At 45.3% G+C, this 21,308-nt stretch overlaps 1 protein-coding gene across 7 annotated transcripts in view; it reads left to right on the forward strand.

Moving 5' to 3' along the window:
• MAP2K6 (mitogen-activated protein kinase kinase 6) overlaps positions 1–19,755 on the forward strand; it is an 86,743-nt gene extending 66,988 nt beyond the window's left edge. For 3 of the 7 annotated variants that reach the window (XM_039500863.1, XM_039500858.1, XM_039500865.1), the window contains exons 11-12: positions 182–227; positions 6,582–7,093. In XM_039500863.1, coding sequence (XP_039356797.1) covers positions 182–227; positions 6,582–6,659 — 124 coding nt within the window. In that variant the 3' untranslated portion in view covers positions 6,660–7,093. The other 4 variants (XM_039500862.1, XM_039500859.1, XM_039500860.1 and 1 more) reach the window with 4 other exon arrangements.
• Positions 19,756–21,308: the final 1,553 nt, after the last annotated feature.

Consider the following 21,308-nt stretch of genomic DNA (forward strand, 5'->3'; position numbering starts at 1 on the left):
CTGCTAGGAAATCTAGAGTGTTCATATTCCAGTCACTGGAAGGTCCTGACATCTGAGGGCTGTTGATCTAGAATATGGATGCAGGACTTAAATCTTTGGGTATTTGAGTGGTGTATTTTTATGGCTTTGCTTAAATTACATACAGGATATAATTCTTTTTCTTTCCTTTTCTTTCTTAAAGCTTGAAGAAGAATTCCAAAGAACGGCCAACATACCCAGAGCTTATGGTGAGTGTGGCAAGGCTAAAGGTGCATGATAACTTAAAGCTTAGGTTTTCAAAAGTGAGTAGTGATTTTGGATGCCCAACTTTTGAAAAAACCTTGAAGGGGCCTGATCGTCAGAGAGCAGATGCTCAGCATTTTCCAAGGATCCAGGCCCCTTTCGTGTGTCTGGAGTTGAGCACCCAAAATGTGAGGCACCCCCAAATCACTACTTGTTCTAGGAAATCTTGGCCTTAGTACCAAATTCGGTTCTTTATTACTTAGGTGCATTTCCCACTCAGATCAAAGGAAAATGTACATGTATAACTAAGAGCAGTATGTTTCCCTAAAGGCGTAATGGACCAAGAGTTTATGGGGAGTACTACTAGGATGGCTGAGGATGGGTCGGCAAAAGGCAAAACTCTCCGCTAGGATCTGCATGATGTCTTTCTACGCCCATCCTGAGCAGAGTTTTCATTGCTGTTCCACTTGGGCAGCAGGAGCAGAACGTGCAACAGAGATTCATTGCCATGGCAACTTGGAGAGGAGGCCTTTGAACTGAATGATTTCCAGATGTTATTGGCCGGGATCAGCATGTGACCAAAACAATAATTCACTTAAACTGAATTTCTTCTGCTGCTTAGAATATATTTGCTTTGGGCAGGGCTGGGGGAAGCAACTGCGGAAAAAGATTAATGACGGGAGGGCAATGCAAGGTAATTGGTGTGCAGTGCTGAAAGGGGCTCAGAGGTCAAGTGTGCTTAGCTGCAGATGAACTCCCAGCGGTTAGGACACTGCTCTAAACTCAGCCAGAGCTGTAGGAACTGATTTGGCAAAAACAGGCTTTGCAGTGAGGTGTCCTGGACCTCCAGACTGGAGTTTGATCAGAACCTCTCTCCTGATCTTCTGGAGCTACTTCTGCTCCTATTTCTGGTTAGAATCTGCAATTTCTGAGACCCAATGAAAACACAAGAAATAACAGAGCTGAATAGCTGCTTGTGAAGTTAACATCTCTCTCTCCCCTAGACATTCTGCTCGGTTTCTATTTTAGCCGAGTGCTTTGTCCATCCCCACTCCCTCCCTGCCATTTCCAGCACCTCTTCCATTTGCTGGGACGCGGGAAGGAAGTTATTCAGAAATGAAAGTATCCTCACCCATCACTTCCTCCAGCTCACTTTACAGGTCTTTGCGATACCAGCTGTAAGAGAGCTCTGAGGTTCCTAACTCTCGATAGGTGTTAGCTGTGCTGGAAGGTCAGGCGCCTTTTAAAAATTAATTGTAAGCAGTGATAATTTCTGGGGCATTTTTGCTGGGCTCTTTATATATAGATCGACTTTACATGCAGCTTTGCTTGCACACCGACTTTCAGACAAAGGGAGGACCAAATGTTTTTATTTTTTATGATTGAATAAATAGATATATAGAGAGAGCAAATCTCAGACCTTTGCCAAATGGCCTTTTATCAAAAAGGTTCACCGGAGTAGATTTTTCTGTTGCAGCATAAAACCCATTGGCAGCTGCGCTCATGTCTATTGAATTAGGCTCTTGGATCACCTTTCCAACATATCTCAACACTGTGGTATTTTACGGCAGACGTTAATGTTGTGAGGTCCTGTGGTTTGGGGGTGTTTTTTTTCTCTCCTGTTCTCTTATGGCATTACGAGTTGCGGTACTGGAATGGATTTGTCTTTTTAGAACAAGACTGCTCTTTGCTTTCCTGTGGAATTGAGGTTTCTCATGGAAAATGTGACTCTGTGTTTTCTGACTTGAGCAGCGGGAAAACAGATACTGATGGTCTGTGCTTAATTCTATTTTCAAACCTGCTTCCCCAGGTGAAATGGAGCATGAAACAATGAAAGGAATCCCCCTCCCGCGGCTTGCAGGCTCTCAAATACATCCTAGGTCACGTGGAGGTGGCTTCGGGCCATTAGCTTTGGGCACCGTTCTCTTCCAGCCAGTGGCTGAGGCTGAGATCCTGCAGGGATCAGCATGTGACCAAAACAATCATGGGAACTGTTGCAAGAATTGTTCACGGGGCACTTGTGAAAAGTGACTAGGTCGCTTGGTGCATCTCTCCCTAGCCCCTGCTCATATAATGGCACAGTTTGAGTCAAGTGACTATCGCTGATCAGCAGAAACGATCTCTGGGCTCTTATCTCCTGTCTCATGCCTGCTTGAGCCCTGTTCTCTGCTTAAAATCTGTGCCTCTCTCAAATGTTCCTCCTCCTCCTTACAGTTATGTCTCTGAACCGGTTTACATGCTGCTCCCTGTGCTTGGAATAGCCTCTAGTGCATCAAGCTACATCACTCTCCTCTTTCAAATCCACCCTAAGACAGCTCACTTCTTCCCTCTTCCAACCACCCTCTCCTGTCTCCACTCGGTCAATGCAATAGACTAAAAATAATTTTGATCTGCATTAGCAAACAAATCTTACAATGCAGGTGCCAAGCCTAAACAATCACAGCTCCCACGGCATCCTCACGTGCATTGTCCATCCATTGTCTGATTTAGATTGTAAGTGTATTGACAAAGGGACTTTGTTGTCTTGCATCTGTCAGTAAAGTCAAATAAAACAAATACAAACTAGATTAGCAGCAGTGCTTTCGGATCTGGATTGAGACGCAATGACAGGATGGTACTTGGAACCTGAACTGGAGTAGAGGGTGTTGCAGGGCTGGGTGGAGGGGCATCCGGAGAGCTGCAACGAAGCCCTGAACTGGAGTATGGGTGTTGCAGGGTTGGACTGGCAGAGTCGGGCAGGGGCCTGGGGTTACAGCAGATGTTGCAGGTCAGGATTAAGGTTCTTTGGCGGAGCTGGGTACGCTTTAGACATTGTCATGTAGTCAGGCTGCGCTCCATGCTCTTTGTCCCTCCCTTTTATGAGCCGAACGTTAGTGTTTTAAAGCAAGCCAAGCAAAGAGCCTTTTTCTCTGCAAGAGGTGAGCTGCACATTTTGACACATCTGCTGTTTCCCCCATGGCTTGGCAGGGCATTTCTGCAGCAAGCGCAGAGAAACAAAAAGCAAAACCGCACCCATGCTGAGTCTCAAGCGAGTGTGGGGAGGGACTTCCCCACCCAACAGCTCACTGTCGCGTGCATCAGAAGCTGAAGGGAACAGCAGGGACCCCTGTGCCAGGAAGCGTCAATGTAGCCAACTCCAGTTAAATTGTTCCCATATCATCAGCGAGACGTTTTGAAGGATTTTGACAAAGTCTTTAAATGCCAGACAAATTCAGATTGGGGGGTGGGGTGCGGGGTTATTGGAATGCAATTAGCAGCTAAGATTGCCCAGCAGGAGTTTTGGAGGATTGTTTACACAAAGTGAGTGGGTATGATCCTGGCATTTCTGTCAGGGTGCTGTAGGAAGCTTTTATTTTTGCAGAGTAAGGGTGAAGGAAATGATCTGAAAAGTAGATTCTTCCAAATCCTCAGCCTAGCATCCAGAGCCAGTAGCTCAGATAAGCACTGGGGAGATGGGTAAGGGCCAGATCTCCTCCCCCCGAACTCAAGCAGTGATTGCCATGCCCTGCTGTTTTGTGTAGGGGGACCGAGGGATCTGTGCAGTGGCATATCTCTCCCGTGCTGGCTTTGCCTATTGCGGTTCCATAAAACTCCCACTACACACAGATGTGGGGGTGTCACTACCTGCATGCAAGAGCAAGGAATATTCAGCAAAAACTTGGTAACACATGCCGGGGACTGGAAAGTTCAGTGCAGGTCACTGAGCACAGGGAATCGTGGATACTTGCTCCGAAACTGACACCCACTGGAATGGGTGTAATGCAGGACAGCATGTAGCCTGCAGTGATTAAACGAGCAAACAGGGCTTGTGAAAAAGTCACTGCCTCCCAAAATAGCCTTTGCTCGTTCATTATGAAGGCGGGAGAGGGGAGGGGAGGAGGGGAACAGGAGATAGAGGGAAGAGTGGAAGGTGGGTATTATAACACAGCAAAATGTCCAGGAAAACATTCTAGAATGGATGAAAACTTAGAAATATGAAGCCTCATTGCAGCCCTGGCCTCTCAGATCTGCTGAGGTGTCAGAGATTTTATTGCTCCTTGCAATAGCAAGTCTAATACATTGCACCTTGAGCCAGATTTATTAGCTGTAGTCCCTGCTGTGCCCCTGCATTTGTATGGGCGCACAACTAGGTGCCTAACTAGCCACATGTATGTGAACTCACCTGGCTTCACCGCAGCAATTTCATGTGCAGATTACTGGCACAAAGAGTGACACAAGTGTGTGGCCATTATGCACGTGGACCTCTGTCCATAGTCTTTAAATATCTGGCTGTTTCCCACTGGACTGCCAAATGCTGGGACTGGACAACAGGGGGTGGATCACTTGATTGTCATGTTCTGTTTGTTCCCTCTGGGGCACCTGGCATTGGCCGCTGTCGGCAGACAGGATACTGGGCTAGATGGACCTTTGGTCTGACCCAGTGTGGCCATTCTTATGTTCTGATGAACCAATAGTAAACCAACCTGGATGTACGTTAGAGACACCTGCAGTGTAGTCTATGGGACCCTGGTGTGCAGTCCCTCTCATTCTCAATATTGCTGTGGCGTACAGGCAAGAGTAGGCAATGGACATCTGTGTTTTTAGGTCTGTGCAGGGTGAACCAACACAAGTCATGGTGGAGTATTGCATGCCGGGATTTTTGGTCTCCATGGGTCACACCTTCTATCTTAAGGTGGAGATTGCCAACTGGAACCGGGGTCATGCACCCATATTGACCTGTCTGTGAGGGGTACTTACTTGGTTTCCATCAGAGTAGTGTCTGAGCACCCCAGTTTATCTTCCCAACACCCCTGTGAGGTTGGGGAGTTATATGATCTCCACGTTACACCCAAGGAGTTGAGACACAGAGAGCTTGGCCCAAGCCAGACTTTGTCAGAGTCGAGGATTGAATCCAGCACCCCCATGCAATGGCAGTCTGCTTGATTTTATGCACTTTTGTGTTTGGACTATAAGCTCTTGGGTGCAAGGATTGTCTTTTGGATTCTATGCACAGTGTGGTCCTGGGCCCTGACTGGGCGCATAGGCTCTCCATTCCGTGCAAATAAATAACTGCTCGTTAGATAAGCCTCATCCAGCTTCTGGCAAATTGCAGTGATGGTGCTGCTGCGTTGCCCAAAGCCTTGGTGATTTCTGGCTTCAGTGAATTGATCTCACCCACTGAGATGCAGCCCTCAGTAGCAAACATTAGTTTCTGGTCAAAGTAGGGTTTTGCTTTTTGCACATATTTTTCCATTGACAGAATTGTAGACAGAGCCTCTGGCAGGATGCCTTAATATGTTAGTTACAATTAAGTGTTTAAACAGATAGCTGTTTATCATTTTCCAGCCAGCGTGGCTTTCCTCTTTGCTGAGTGGTTAAGAATGAAGTAGCCTTCTCCTGCTGGGAGACTTAACAGTTGCCGATGGGAAGGAATAAGACCCAGAACTGAGCAGAGGGAAAAGAATAAATAAATAAAATTGGAAGCTTGGTAAATATTCACTGCAGACGCAGTCTGCCTGATAGGCTTTTCCCTGCGAACATTTGTGGAACTGTACTCATGCGGTTAGTCCCGTTTCTGTGAATTCAGCGGGAGCATGCTCTTCGAATGCATACCCCTAGGGAACGCATGAATATCTTCCCTGACAATGGGAGTGTGAATTCAACTGAGCGATGTCTGGGTCTACTAAAATAAGGGATAACATCTTTCTTTCTTTCTTTCTTTTTCAAACCGTTCAGTGATCCAGTGCCTTTGATTTATAATATAGTCAGTTATTTGAAAGAGACAAATTCAAGGCTAATGGGCCCAGCATTTTTCTGACCTTCCTTGTTTTTCCTTGGGCCCAAAGCATCCTTCTAAACCTGTATCTCCTGTGATCTTCTATTGTGCCATGTTGTAAACACATTGCACCATTTTGTTCCCTTTGTTGTCGGCTTGTCAGGACGTTTCCATCTATTCCTACCCACATGGGGTTCACGTGCCCTGATGGTCACTTTGTAATTCTTAGATGAAAGGTGCGGACAAAGTGTTATAATTATTAGTTTTTTCATCTGGTGCAAGAGGGGGATCCGTTCTATTTTACACACACACACTCGCTCTCGCTCTCTCTCCATTCCAATACTGCTAATCTCTGCCAGGACTGAGGGACAGTAGACAGGAGCTAGAGAGCCAGAGAAAACTGCATTTTCCAGCCCAGGCACGATATCTACTTACCCACCTGAATGACACCATTGTGGTGCTAGTAGGGGAAACAATGTTGTTTAACTAGGAAGACTTTTCCCCAACTGAGTAGAATTTTGCCAGGCTGACATTGAGGGTATCAGCTCGGTGTTTTGATTTGAATAGTACATTTTAATACGTTCTCTTTTCTTTTCTTTCCCAGCAACACCCTTTCTTCACCCAGCACGAATCCAAAGAGACAGACGTGGCTTCTTTTGTAAAACACATCCTGGGAGACTGAGAAATGGACTTGTACATGATTTGCCCTTCTGTGGACTGGTGGGTTTAGGGGAAGAGGTGTGCGGCGGGGCTTGGTCACGAAAGCACCAATAGAAAGTCACCTTTTTAAAAAAAATTTAAAATCCCCGCCTCTCCAATGTTTTAAAGGGTTCTTTGGTATCCATAGTGACATAGAGAGAACTGGTTAGTGAAATGAATTTTAATAAGGTTGGCACCCTTCAAACAAATGAAATAATTTTTAACAAGGGTGATTGAAATATTTAATGACAGTCAAGATTCCTCCCGCCCCAACTTTCTCCTCAACCTCCTTCCCTTGTTTCTGTCAAATTGCTTTTGTCATGGTAATAGGTGCTATGGTAGTCATGAAGTTGTATGTAGATTTATATTTTGTCCCTTCCATTATTTTAATATTTATGTTAAGTGCTTGATTGAATAGATTTCTGTTTTATATGAGAATGAACGTGTGATGATAATGATGAAAATGAGGCCACGGCAAGCAATATTTATAGGGCTTTGCTGTGAAAAGGGTTAAAAGGAGAAAAGGAAAGAAAAAAAAAAGAAGCCTGTATGTTGTGGAAAACTATTTAATGTGCATTGTTAAAGAATTTTTAACAAGGATCTTGGGTCAAATGCCGGGGCTACCTCAGAAAACATGCTGAGGGGATTGATAGGAGCTCACATGGTTCTCATGGAGATTGTGGTGCATTCCCAGCACACTGCGTTGCTAAATCCTCGGGTTCCAGCTATTTATACAAGTGTCTGAAAGACAGCGATGTCCTGAGGCAGAAGCGTAGTGACTGGAACTAATGCAGGGAGGAAAGATTTGTTTTAAAGTGCGTGGCAATGTGAAGAGGCATTTGCTGATCCCTCGCTTGGCTATGAATTTGGGAGTGTTCCATAGAGAACCTTGTGCTGACTTTAGAGTTCAGGTTTTGTGGTGGTTTTGGCCTCAGAAGGGAGTTTTCCTGTCCTCCCTGAACAGAAAGGAACATTATGGATGGCTGGATATCTGCAAAGTGGGGGAAGCAAAGACAGAGGATTACGTCCCAGGGTGGGTTTCCAAAGTTCCTAGCACTACATAGACAGAAATCCCCTGAACTTACCCACAGTCATTTGAAACGCTAGCGAGCTCCGCAGGAACTCCTGCTGGAGTGCGGTTTGATCCTCATCCAGGGCTGGTCAGGATGATGGATGCAGCTGTGCATGTTGGGCGATAGCACACGCTGCAGGTGCCCCTAGCAGGGTTTCAGTCTGGGAAAACCCGCAAGGAAACCACAGCTACACCGATACCAGAGGCTTGTTGCCGTCGGACGTGGTCCGCAAAGAAAACTGCTAGCCAAGGGGGAAGAGCATCGGAGATGTCAGGATGGGAGGGGAAGACAGCACACAAACGCTACTCTCGTGTTAACCCGGTAACAGGTGCTCTGTAGGGTGAGCAGATGGATCCTAGTTCTGCTCTCCGTGACTCCACTGACTCCGGATTCACACTGATGTCACCGAGCAGAACGTGGCCTGAGCAGCTTTCCTGACCTGGCTCTTTCGCTGCAGTCCGGTCTCTGTGCCTTGTCTCCCTTGATCTCTTCCCTCTCACCCTCCCAGCTAGGCAGAATGCGTGTGTGTGTGAGATGTCTCCCCGTTCTGTCTTTTAAAAGCCTCCATCGCAGCGCTATGCCTCTCTGCTGGGAGGGTCACAGACAGAAGCTCCAGATTTTCCGATTTGGAAGCTGAATCCCATGTTGCTCCGGAACAGCCGGGAAAATTGGTGCTATGCCAGTCAGGAGAGCTCCTCTCCCCCAGCTTATGTGCCGAAGGCAGCCTTTTCTATTGCATCATGGGAAACAGAAAGCTCCCGCTGTGACCCAGTCATAGGCCTCCCCTGCATTCGTTTCCCTTTCTCGCCCGTATTAGGGGAAGGAAGATCCATTCAGGCAGAGCTAGGGTTGGGAGAGGGAAAGTCATATGAAAACCCACAGCAGCCTTAGCTGAAATCCCTCGAAATCCATTCAGGCCCAGAAAGGAACTGCACGAAGAGTAATCTCGCTGCGGCACAAGACTCAGGGCCAAGTTCTGCCTCGTTTCACCACCAGATGTGTAAATGGGCGTAACTCGGTGGACGAGCCCAAAGCGTCCCTTTGTGAAGTGATCCCACTCCCCAAGGCTGCCGTGTTCCTTTGCAAGGTCAGAGGGGGAGGATGGTAACTTGCATTGCATCTGTCCGGGGGGGTCATTAGTCATTGGAGACAGCACTGCTCTGTTTATGGGAGTTCTACCGTCTCGTTCATCAGGATCCCGTCATTCTGCGCCACGTACTTGCTACGTCCGTCGTTTGAGGAGGCTCTGGAGGGTTCAGAAGCTGGATTGCGGGATAGTTCCCCGGGGGGCGCAGTGTCCTGAAGAATTAAATTGGTTGCAAAGACTTTGGGTATGTCTGTGCTATAATCGCAGGGCGGGGCTGCCATTTGCGCCTGGGTCCCGGAGATGTGAAGCTGCAGCAGTGTGAGCTGCAGATTGGGCTAGCTCAATGAATAATTTCCCAGGGTTCCAGGCAGGCTTGCACAGCCTGCTCTGAAAGTCATGCTGCCTCGGTTTCCCTGTTCTAGGAGCTATGCTAGCTAAATTAGAGCTAGCTTGGGTCTGTCTGCTCGAGCTGCAGGCGTGCCCCGTGAGTACAGTATCTCAATACCCTTTGTGTGAAGAGGTTCCTTGCTTTCCAGCCTAAGCACCCTTTTGTAAGTACAATCTCCCTCTCGCATGATTCCAGGGGGAACTTCCAAGGAGATGTTTTGTTGCAGATGAAACACAGGGTTCGTTTACATTTCAGTGTCGTTTTAAAGGCCACAGCGAGCTCATAATCTGCACCCTGGTTTTCAGCTTTGTGTGCGTGTCTTTTCTCTCTCTCACTTTCGCATAGACTCCAAGCTGTTTTGATTGATTGTCTTCAGCTGCAGCAAAAGTCCAGCCAGCCAGCTTATAGAGCTGGTTCCAGCGTCAGTTCTCACTTGAAAAACATGACATTTAAAACCAGCCTTTGGTTTTCCTGCATATGGATCTGATGCTTTCGTTAAAGATCGGTTTTGCCTCGTTTCTCTTGGATATAAGTCTCATTTGGATACCACATTCCCTTGACCTCAAGCACCTTTATTCCAGTGCCATGGTAACTGACGGGTTGAATTTATGTGATACCGTCAAAGATCAGTATTAACAGCAGATACTAATATCCTCAGCGTTTTCCAACAGAAAACTAATGTCAGTGTTGTATGCAGTTAGCAACCCTATAAACTGAATCGTGCATGGCTCAACACTACAGGTCGAGTGTTTTCTTTTATGCTTTTTACTCTTGTGATGTTTGGTTCATCCAAACTCTTCTTAGTTTAATGACATTAAAACAAAAAAGAAGGAATATTGAAAAGAAACAGTCACCCCATTCCTCTGTCTGATGTTCAAAAGCCTGAGTCTCTGCTGCCTTTCACCTTGGGTAGGTGATTCACTTGAATCATTGCAGATGACACCATACGGGTGGTGTGACTGGGAAATTCTGGTTGAGCAGCATTATGCACCCATTTTGCCCAGTATAAATGACCGTGCTAGGTGTGGGTGAGTGGAGAAATCTGATTTGCTCTGTATCTCCGCATCCATCTTGGGCAACTATCAAAACAAAGCTTGTAATATCTGGGGATCATTTGACACCTGCTATAAGTACTGTACCACAGGTAGCCTTGGAGGAAGCATGACCTAGTGGTGTGAGCACAAGTCTGGGAGCCAGGATTCCTTAAGCGCTTAGATTACCATTGTGATGGCTCTTTTACTAACACTGTGGTAGTGGGCAGGTGTGTAATCTCTGCTGTGGTTTCCCCATCTGTAAAAATAGAGATAACTCCACCTGCCAAGATGAGTGTGTTGAGGGTTAATTGTGTGGCTCATGCAGTGAAGGTAATAACTGGAGATATACCAATCTCCTAGAACTGGAAGGGACCTTGAAAGGTTATCAAGTCCAGCCCCCTGCCTTCACTAGTAGGACCAAGTACTGATTTTGCCCCAGATCCCTAAGTGGCCCTCTTAAGGATTGAGCTCACAAACCCTGGGTTTAGCAGGCTAATGCTCAAACCACTGAGCTATCCCCTCCCCTAGGTTTCTGTTAGCAGCTTCCCAAGACTCTATTTCTGGATATCACAAGAGGTCCCTCACTCCATCACACACACTCGGCTGGGGCTGGGGTGCGTTGATTGCTGTTGTTTGTATGGTAGGATTTTGTTGGAGCTGAGGACAAATCGCCGTTGGTTCTGGAGAAGATTTTCCCAGGCAGCACACGAGACTTTACACAGGGATCCGCATGGTGTTTGTCCTTCCTTTTACCGCGTTTGCTGGCTGTTGGAGTCGTTCCTAACTCATGCCCACCGGGGCTGGGTTTGTCTGGATGCAGCCTGCCCACATGGTGTGGAGGCAGGGGGCGCTAGAGAGGGTATTGCTCAGAAGTGGCACTTTAACTAGGGAAGCATGCGCTCCCCCACACGCCCCGTGGCACGTCGGCAGGTGAGAGAGTGGGGTGTAGCAATGCCAGTCCTCCGAGTCGTGCTCTCTGTGGGGTGTACAGTGCTGCTGCCCTACACCTTTTGCTCAAGAAGCCCTGGCTCAGCTAGCTGGCAGCCTTCTGCATGTGGGCACTGATAACGAAGGAGCTCCCTGCACCCCTTTCCCTGCCCACCTCGCACAGCCACCGAGGGGCAGCCAGAATATGGCCCAGGAGCAAGCCAAGGAGGCCCTTGTGCGAATACAAAGGCGTCATGCCAACACCACCCTTGTTCCCTTCAGCACCAGATGATATGTGGTGTGAAATGAGGATTGGGTCTACACTATAGATTCCAGCAGAAAGAGGCAGTGGGTGGAGCGGGAGGGATATAGTGCAGAGGGAGCACAAAGGCATTTGCACACACAAAAGGGGAGGGATAGCTCAGTGGTTTGAAGATTGGCCTGCTAAACCCAGGGTTGTGAGTTCAATCCTTGAGGGGGCCATTTAGGGAACTGGGGTAAAAATCTGTCTGGGGATTGGTCCTGCTTTGAGTAGGGGGTTGGACTAGATGACCCTCCAACTCTGATATTCTATGAAACATGGCCAGTATTTCTTGCTGTTTACTTCAGTCTGCCTCAAACCTTTCATAGAAATTATCAATGGGAAAGACCTGCTAGGCCATCTTATCCATTCCCCTACCAATGCAGCATGGATCCTTGCAGCCCATTCACTAGTGTTTGGTCCAGTGTAGTTGTAAAAGTCTCAAGCAGAACCACTTCTTGTCCCTGCTGCAAAAAACACGTCAAAATGCTCCTTGGCCCCTCTTCCATCTCATTGATGTCCATCCCCCGTGGACCATCCTTGGTGCTTGCAGATGGAGATCATCACATCCCTCCTAGGTTAGCTTGCCCCCAAACCTGCCAAAAAATCACCCCCTTCCAGCCTCTTACATATTTTTGCTTTTCATTGAATTTCCTCCAATTTATTGACATCTTCCAGTTACCAGGCAGTGAGTTATATTCAGTTTTGTTACTGGGAGCGGGCTCAAGACAAACACTGGTCTCATGGGGGGAATATTGCAGAATATTTACTGCTATTAATGGAGTAAAATCTCCTGTCCCTAAAAATGGGAAGGAGACTGGGCTATAGATTCTCAGCTGGCATAAATTGGCGTCACTCCATTGATTTAGCTGGAGTGACGCTGATTTACTCCAGTTGAGACTCTGGCCCCCTTTGTATAAACAGCTATTCTACAATAATAAAGATTAATGGGTGGAAATCTCCCCTGGATTCACGTAAAGTAGCAAGTTCCACTCATTAATCTTTATTGCCGTGTTATGGCTGTTTATGTCTAAGGAATCTTGTCTCCCTGTTGTGCATATATATTTATATAGTGGGAGGGCTGGGGTGAGAAGTGCATATAAAAGAGACATAACTGACCTGATGTCCACATGTTTTATAGTCTGTACCTTCCTCCCCTACTTGATTGTTTCCTTGAAAGCTGTTAACTAGCCGCAAAGGAGATGTTACAGAGCTTTGTCTGTACAGTTGGCCTTTTGCTCTGCTAAGAAATCCAGATTGTTTCTTGTGAAAAAAAGATTAGATCTCCCAGTTAATATTTCAGCTCAGCTTTTAGTGGAGCAGGTGGATAATAGGGAATTTGAGGAGTTCTGGCAGGCCAGCGCTCTGCAGAAGAACTGATGCAGTCGGACTGGCTCCCCCACACCTCGAGGGGAAGAAACGGCTGCCGTTGAGGTCGCCCCAGTAGACAGATGTTTCTCTAGTTGAAAGAGCACTTACCAACCCCTGCAATGCCACGCAATAAAGCCAGTTGATTTCACTTAGGAGAATGTCTGCCCCTTTCCCGGTGAGGTTCTTTTGATTCCCAAAACTGTTGCCTTTGCCAGTTGTTGACTGAGTTTTTATTGTGGACATGGCCAGGACACCGTTGTATTGGAACTATGGGCAGACGGCTGCTGTGCAATGCCTGGTCGCACAAACCCTCTCTAGTAAAAAATGTTTCCAGTAGTGGTACCAAAGAAAGAAACCTTCCCGGAAAGCCAAGCGGCAGAATGACCTTCAGCACTGGCAGTCTGAGGAGCGAGAGCTCAGTTGTGGTCCTGATGCCTTCCCTTTGCCCATCTCAAATGCTGATGTTGATGCTTTCCTTGAACATCGTCGAGGAGAGACAGAGTGGTGTTGCGACGTGAGCAGTAGCGAAGATGTTTAGCAAAGGATTGTTCTTCAGTAGATTTCCCTTGGACCTCTGCCTTCTGTGCTGCATAAATGGAATGTAATCGACAATGGAAGATGTGTGGGGAGGAGCACAGTCCCTGCATGCCACCAGGCAGAGGAAGTACCAAGGAACTGGCCACAGTGCTGAACCTCCTATTTCCCTTCTGCTCCTGGTGGAAAACAGAGCATAAGAGCTCCCCGAGTATGCCCATGGGGTTCATCCCATGTACCATAGGCTGCTTCAGCCACTAAGCAGCCCGGGAGGGAAGATAACTCCTTTCCTGTGTCCGGTGCACATGGCCCAACAACACAAGTCCTCCCTTTGATAAAAAACATTTTGATGTTGCAAATACCGATTCCTACTGTACCCCCCCTCTCATCGCCCCAAGGCAGTCCCGGTGCAGGCCTTAGAGCAGAGAGCAGCAGAACCCCAAATAAAATCCAGAGGGAAAACTGCCAACTAATTTATCCGTACCAGCTAGTACACGTTCCTGTGCATATCTACTCCCTAGCCACGTTTGTCAGCGTGTTTCTGGGTCATGACTTTGGCAGCAGTACAAAGACGAGAGTAAAGGGAAGTTCTGCAAAGCCAAGAAGTGAGAGGAGCCACCTTTTAGGGCTGGCTTTGAATATCCTATTACAAGGAATAGATGACTTATGGTCTCTTAGGGAAAGTGAATTCCTCATTGAAGTCAGTGGCATTCCACCAGGGATGAATCTGACTGTGTGTTGTTTTACACCTGGCTGTTACACCTTTAAAGTTCTCATCCCAAGGCTGCAGGGAAACTATTGGCTACCAGTGTCCTCATCTCATTTTGTGGCCATCCTTTAAGGCTTGCTCTGTGTTCCTGGGATTTCCGCAGCTTTTTGGGAGGCAGGGGCGTTGCCTGCAGTTGTTTTTAGGATCCTTTTTATTGATCGGTTTATTTTTTTGTCCAGTGACTCATGTTACAGCAGCGAGCCACATTAAATCATCCATGGGTGCACACCCCCGATGGGAGTCTACTAACAGCCGAGAGGTATGCCTGTGGCCCGCTAATGCATGCCCCGGCTTGGCTTATTGCTATCAGAATGTTGCTCAATAAAATCCTTTCTAGAAATGGAGCGAGTCTGGATTTACACCAACAGAACGGAGATCTGAATCTGTCTCATCCACAGCCACACTGCAATGTGGACTGTGTTTACGTCCCAGAAGGATTTACGGGTTCCCTAAAGCAATGTGGCAAAACTCCAGGGGTTGAGTGGTTCCATGAGGATAAGCAGGCAGAAGCTCAGAAGCTTCTTAAGTCCTCTGGAAGTAGTGATGGAAATCTCACAAGATCAGACGTCATTTGAAGATTTCCAATACATCGTGGGTTTGGCTGGAGCAGAAAAACCTTCTTATAGCTTCTCTGACTATATTTTGATATGTTACTTCCACTTCTGGCCCCAGCCAAACCCAGTAAGGACAGAATTGTGCAATTTTTAAATAGAAGGGGGGAAAAAGTGAACCAAGTTTTTTTGAAAAATGTCTTCTTGGTGAGCACCATAGGAAGGATTCAGGCCAGTTCTGATTATATCTCCTCCCTAATTCTTCACTTTTAGAAGGTGATAGTGGCCTTGACTCTCATTTACACTAAGGTGCCTTCACTGTGCCAGAACAGTGTAAAGGAGCTTTAATATAAGTGTGATTTGGGCATTCAATCCTTTTGAAACTGGGTGGCCCCTGATATAGTTCAATCTCAGTGCTAGATTCTGTGATATGACTGTCCAGGTGTATTCTCTGCTCGCGGAAATGACACACACCAATTTGTGCCAGAAGATAACATGAGATAAGGACCAGAGTACATCTTGTGGCCACAATGTGGTGGTGAGAGCAGCCATCTTAGAATTAGGTTGGGAAGTTCTTTGACTTGTCCTATGCAGGTGGTCAGACTAAATGATCACAGTGGTCCCTTCTGGCCTAGTGATCTATGAGCAACTGGGCCCTGCAGCCTCAGGGTGAAATGGCTTGTGCCATCCCACTGGAAATAGAGATGATCTCTTCATACAGAAACCATGAGGAAAAGCCCAAGTTTCTGTCGGGTGCTTCGCTCCTTCTGATGACCGAGAGAGGAACAGGAGCATCGATGGCACTTTTGAAGTACAGATGTGCCATATAACTAACACTTGGCCCGTCCCTTGTATTGCACAGAGTAAATTAATGAAGGATAAGCTGCTACAGATTCAGATTGTTGTACATACAGATTTATTTGTGAGGAAAGAGGGGGAGGAATTAGTCCTAACTGAAGGGAAGAGGGTTTGAAACAGACGACAACCCATCTGCCCGCTGTTCTGAAATTCTAAGGCTCAGAACCTCGGCTGATATACATCACCATTGCTCTGTTGATTTCAGTGAAGCTACAATGACTGAGATCAGCTGAAGATCTGGGCATTGGACTGTTGTTTGGTTTTTGTGCTGGTAGAATGCATTTTCCCTGACTTAGCCAGTCCAGCCTTTCACTTACACATTTTTCTGTTACACTGTAAGGTGGATTTTGAAGTACTGTAAATACCAAAGGATGGGAACATTACGTTTCTTTCCTCAGTTAAGAGTGGTATTTTTTTTTCAACTAGAAGAACATTCAGCCATCCCTGAATTTGCAGAAACAGTCTCTTAAAGTTTTTAGTCCTTCTCAGTCCAGTCATGTATTTTGTTTCAGAAGAATACTGTGAAAAGATAGGAAGTACTAGATGTGAAAGGTATATTAAGGATCTACTATGAGCTGGCAGAGGGCAGCAGGAGAGTTAAAAGGTTACCTGCTGCTCATGGGGTAAACTTTGAAATAAACAGCAGTCAGAATCTCAGCTATTCAATCAGTTTCTAATTCTGCTTTCATGTATTCTGGTGTAAATTCAGAACTTTCCATCCAACACAGAGCACTCACTCCAGATTTAGACCCTAATTCTATCAGAGGACATTAATGTCAATGGCAGTAGAATTTGGCTCTAATTGTTGTAGATATATCTTACATAGCAAATGAATTTTCAAAGCTATGTCACCCTTTCATTATCTCTGAAGCTGTGAATCATGTGAATGGTGTTTTCAGTGACAACTGCCATTTTACTGATCAAGGTTGGCTGAAATATTCACAGCAACATCTTGAAAATCTTGAAACTTTGCATTTCGCTTCCCTTTGGTGAAATTAAATTAACTGAAAAAAAGCTGCTAAATTTTGTTTCTTGCACGTTAGGAATAAACATGAACCCTTGCCAAGGGGGAAAAAAAATCTAGAAGTGACTGAAACTTTGAAATCAAGTGGTTTAAAAAAATTGGCCAAGATTGATTTTTTTTTTTGCATCGAAACAAATGAAATTTCAAATTTTCTGGCATTACAATCTGCTCTTTCCTGGGGTTGTGGGAAGTTTTGTGATGAAATTTCTAGAATCAGATAGAAGTCAGGTGGAAACTACTCTGTCTTGTTATTATTTATTCGTTTGTGGTAGCACCCAAAATGTACTAAAGAAAGCCATCGTCCCTGCCCCAAAATGCTTACCTATGTCTTTCTTTGTTAGCCTCTGACTGTTGAAATGGCAAATGTCTATTGCTGGCTAATTAGTATTATAAATTATATTTGTTACAATTTGAAATTTAACTTGTTCTGCCCTGTAATTAGATGTGGGAATAAGAATCTTTTTGTTTACACCTTTTAATGGAAGGTCCTGGAAGTTTCTAAATAGATCTTGCAGCCAAAATAAAAACAATAGTAACACTAGATGTGAGAGAGTTCCAATTTGGGTGTAACAGTGACTTCAGAAACAGATTGTCTGAGTTTAAGGCTCATGGAATCAGTAAATTCTGTGAGTATCATCACAGTGTGATTCACCACTGGCAATTGCAAGGAAAGACCTTTTTAATTTTTTTTTTAAATGCCTGTAATTCTCCACCTGAAAAATAAAATCACTGATTTGCCATGGATTAAAGATGTTTGGTTGTCTAAGTCTTTGCTTGACTTAGTTGCTCCATGCCTTTACATGTCAAATTTGCACGGAGCATTTCAATCTTTCTTTTTAACTCTTGGCCAATGAGACAGTCACTCGATGTCAATCAAACGTTATAATTATTGTGTTATGAGGTCATAGGCCACCCAGGGACTCGGAGGGCCAAATTCTGCCTGCGTGATACATCTTCCATTGATGTCAGCAGACCTAGCACACACATTCCAAAGGCAGGATATAGCCACCAAACACCTTGCACCGTGTCCTTGGGATATTCCATGGCAAGGATCGGCTGCCAGAATTAGGCTCTGGTAGTTAATCCTATTCTGAATTGAGAGATAGTGGGTGACTTCTTAGGGCTTGATTCTGCAAGCCATGCCAAGAGTAGACCCACTGCAATCAGCAGCTATTAAATCAGTAAGCCCTGTGGCCTGGTAGGGTGAAACATGCACCCGCTTGCATTCCTCATGTGTTATATAGAGGACAGAACTGGTGTGCGGTCTTTGGATGATGGAACGGTAGAGTAACTAATTGAGTGCTCATTCCTGCTCTTCAACAAAATTCCCTGTGAAGTCGGTGCAAATCTTGTTCTTTATATTTCCCTCCTGCCATTTGTAAAGGTGCCTTTCTCCTTTGCTGGTATGAAAACCTCACTGGCCCTTCTGCCAAGAGAAGTTTCTGCGTCTCTCTTTTAATTTCTTGCGTTGATTTTTCTGTGAACAAATGCTGGGAAGTGGGTTGCAGAATATGGAACTCCTTAGAAGTAAGGATCTCAGAAGGACGTGGGTATAAATGTTTTCATGCATCTGAAGTGAACTTTAAGCAAACGTCTGGCCCCGGTTTAATTTCTGCTTTTCCAATACCGTTTGGGAGAAAATGGAGTTATCAAGCCAGGTAATAAACTTTGTGTCTTTCTGCTTCAAAATGCACAAGTAACCTGTCTTAAAGTGAATACAATAGCTGTACTAAGCCAGAAGAGAGTGTGTGTGGGGAGGGGGGGTGCGGGGGACATTATATCTGCCATTTAGGAGATTTTAAAACAGCACGAGAGATTTTAAAAAATGTAAAATATTTATTTATCTTTGAAAGTACATCAAACTGCATTTTCATCCATCTTTTCATTGCTTTATGTTTGTTTTATTTACTGAGTCTTTGCCTGCCTGTTTCCCCTGCGGTGTGTTTTCCCACTGCTGCTTACCAGCTCCTAACCTTAGATGCCCTTATAAGAATACATGAGCTGGTAACATAGGCTATATGATGAATATATAAAATCCGTGGCTGATCCAAAGCTCTTATGTCAAGATAGATGAAAATGGTTGAAAAGGACATAGTAATATATTGAGAGGCCGGGCAATTTGGCTAGAAAGCTTAATTTTCACTTCCTTGCATTGGTTAGGTAGCTTTTCCCTACTGAAAAACAAAACAACCCAAACCATAATGTAGGCCCCGCTCCAATTCCTGTTGTCTTTTGTGGGAGTTGGATTAGGCTGAGATATTGCAAGCGGTCAAGTGTTTTCCAGGCAATCTGTACATCTTCATGCCGTATTGTATTTCTTTTCGGTGTGTGATCTGCCACAGCCAGTTACTGTGAACAAGTGTTAGGGATATGGTTTACAAAAAAAAAAAAAAAATGCTGCCAGATTTGGGCCATATGCCTGTTAATGCGAATTCACCGTTATAAAGATTCCTCCAAACTTCTGCATTAAGAGTATTTTAAAGTAAAAGTCCTCCTAGCGCGTGCATGTTTGTTTCATCCCAAACTGTGGGGTTTCTAGAATTAGGAAGATGATCAACAGTCAGAAGCTGACATTAGAACCAGCTGTGTGACTGTATGTGTGCTTTAATTTAATATTGTTGGGGTTTTTTATTAAACAATTTATGGATCAGCGTTCTGTTGGATTGAGGACATGGGTGAAACATTGGAACAGTTGTTCTCTAAATCACTACTGTCTGTCCTCCCTCCCCTCCACCCCCGCCATCCCTATCCCCAACACTTCAACAAATTAAAATGGGAGAATATATTTTTACTTGAAAAAAACTGCTAACAGGAGAGGAACTCTACTACACTCTGGTCTTATTTCTCAGGATATTCATAGGTTTAACACTGCTGCTGAGAGAAGAGGGGAATAATACCTTTTTGAAACTTCAACCACTGTAACCATTTTCCAGACATGTGTTTGTTAAACTTGGCACGGTGTGTGTGTGTACAGCTCAATGTCGTGTTCAACCATCAAATGATTCAGACAACTGCTTGGAAGGAAAAAACAAAAACAACAAGAACCTCTTTGCTGAGACTTTTCATAACCACATGTGAACTGGTGGTATGGGATTAAATATTCAAAGAGCTGGGCTTCTTTCTAACAATGGTATGTCAGTCGAGTTCAGAAAATGTACAAAAGAATAAAGGAAATTTTTAAAAGGTGCTGTCTCTATGTATTAATCGGGGGAAATACCTGTAGGGGATACTTACAGTAGCTACTCTGGACATTTTCAGTATTGCTTTTGTCAGATTGTGAAAGGATCCACTTGGGTAAAAAATCATATTACAATTTACTCCTAATAATGTATTATCGATTATTAAAACCCCCAGAAGAACGTTAAAGCTCTAATATATGTTTTCACTGATTCTGCTGTTTGTTTTCACTGTTCAAGCTGAGTGAAGTTCAGAAAGGAAAGGGACAATTCAGATTCCCTTCCAATTCAAGGTTGTTTGCAGTCAGCCCCACTTTCCGACTCTCGCACGCTACCCCACCGTTGCAATGTTTAATTGAGAGGCTTTGGGGTTAGCAGACGGGGGCACTGGATTAGCAGTCAGGAGACCTGTAGTAAAAAAACCGGCCTCTTTGACATTAATGGGAGTGTTGTCATTGCCTTCACTGGGGGTCAGAATTTCACACTTGGGTTCCATTCATGGCTCCACCAGTGATTCTCAGGGTGACCTTGAGCAAGTCACTTCACTTCTCTGAGCTTCTGTTTGCCTAACAAACGAAACCCCCCTAAATTTGGTGCCTAAACTACATGACATTGTCCCCTGAGTGAGCTTGATTTCACTGGGAGTTAAGGGCCTTGGGGTATGTCTATATTATGCATCAAGCCCAGACTGCTCTGATTCAGGTTGGAACCCAAGCCATGCTTCTGTCCACAAACAAATCAGTCTGACTCAACTCAACAAGCACTCAGGACCCGGGTCCTAGGATTCCGCTGCAGAGGATAGGTCAAGGCCCAAATCCCACTGTGAGTTGGGTCCAACCCCTGTCATTTTGCAGTGTGGACACAGGTCAAGCCTCATACATGAGTCAGATGGTCTGTGTAGTGCTGTATGGATGCGTTAACACAGATGATGTTGTGACGGCCAAGACTATAACAGGGTTCAAAAAAGAACTAGATAAATTCAGGGAGAACAGGTCCATCAATGGCTATTAGCCAGGATGGGCAGGGACGGTGTCCCTAGCTTCTCTTTGCCAGAAGCTGGGAATGGGCGACAGGATGGATCATTTGATGATAACTTGTTCATTCCCTCTGGGGCACCTGGCATTGGCCACTGTTGGAAGACAGGATACTGGGCTAGATGGACCTTTGCTCTGACCCAGTGTGGCTGTTTTTATGGCTGAGACATCCAGGTCCAGCACTTGTAAACCCAGGTTTCCAATTCAGTGTGGATGCTCAGGCACAGGCTTGGAAACAGCGAGTCCACAAATCCAGGTGCCACAGACCTGGGTTTACAGTGCACTATAGACATTCCCTACATTCTTTTGAGGATCTGGGCCGCAAGGCTTCAAAATGAAAACAAAAATAGGCATCCTAAAGTGTCTTCTATTTAACAGTGGCATTTGCAGTAATGGAAATGCAATGGGCATATTACCAATCTAGTATTACTGAGCTCTTGTGATAGCGCTGGCTCAAACTAGGCAGATTTTGTTAAGTGTTCATTATTATTTTTTGTGTTTCTGA

This window comes from Mauremys reevesii, linkage group 15 (genome assembly GCF_016161935.1).
Source record: "Mauremys reevesii isolate NIE-2019 linkage group 15, ASM1616193v1, whole genome shotgun sequence".
Taxonomy (NCBI): domain Eukaryota; kingdom Metazoa; phylum Chordata; order Testudines; family Geoemydidae; genus Mauremys; species Mauremys reevesii.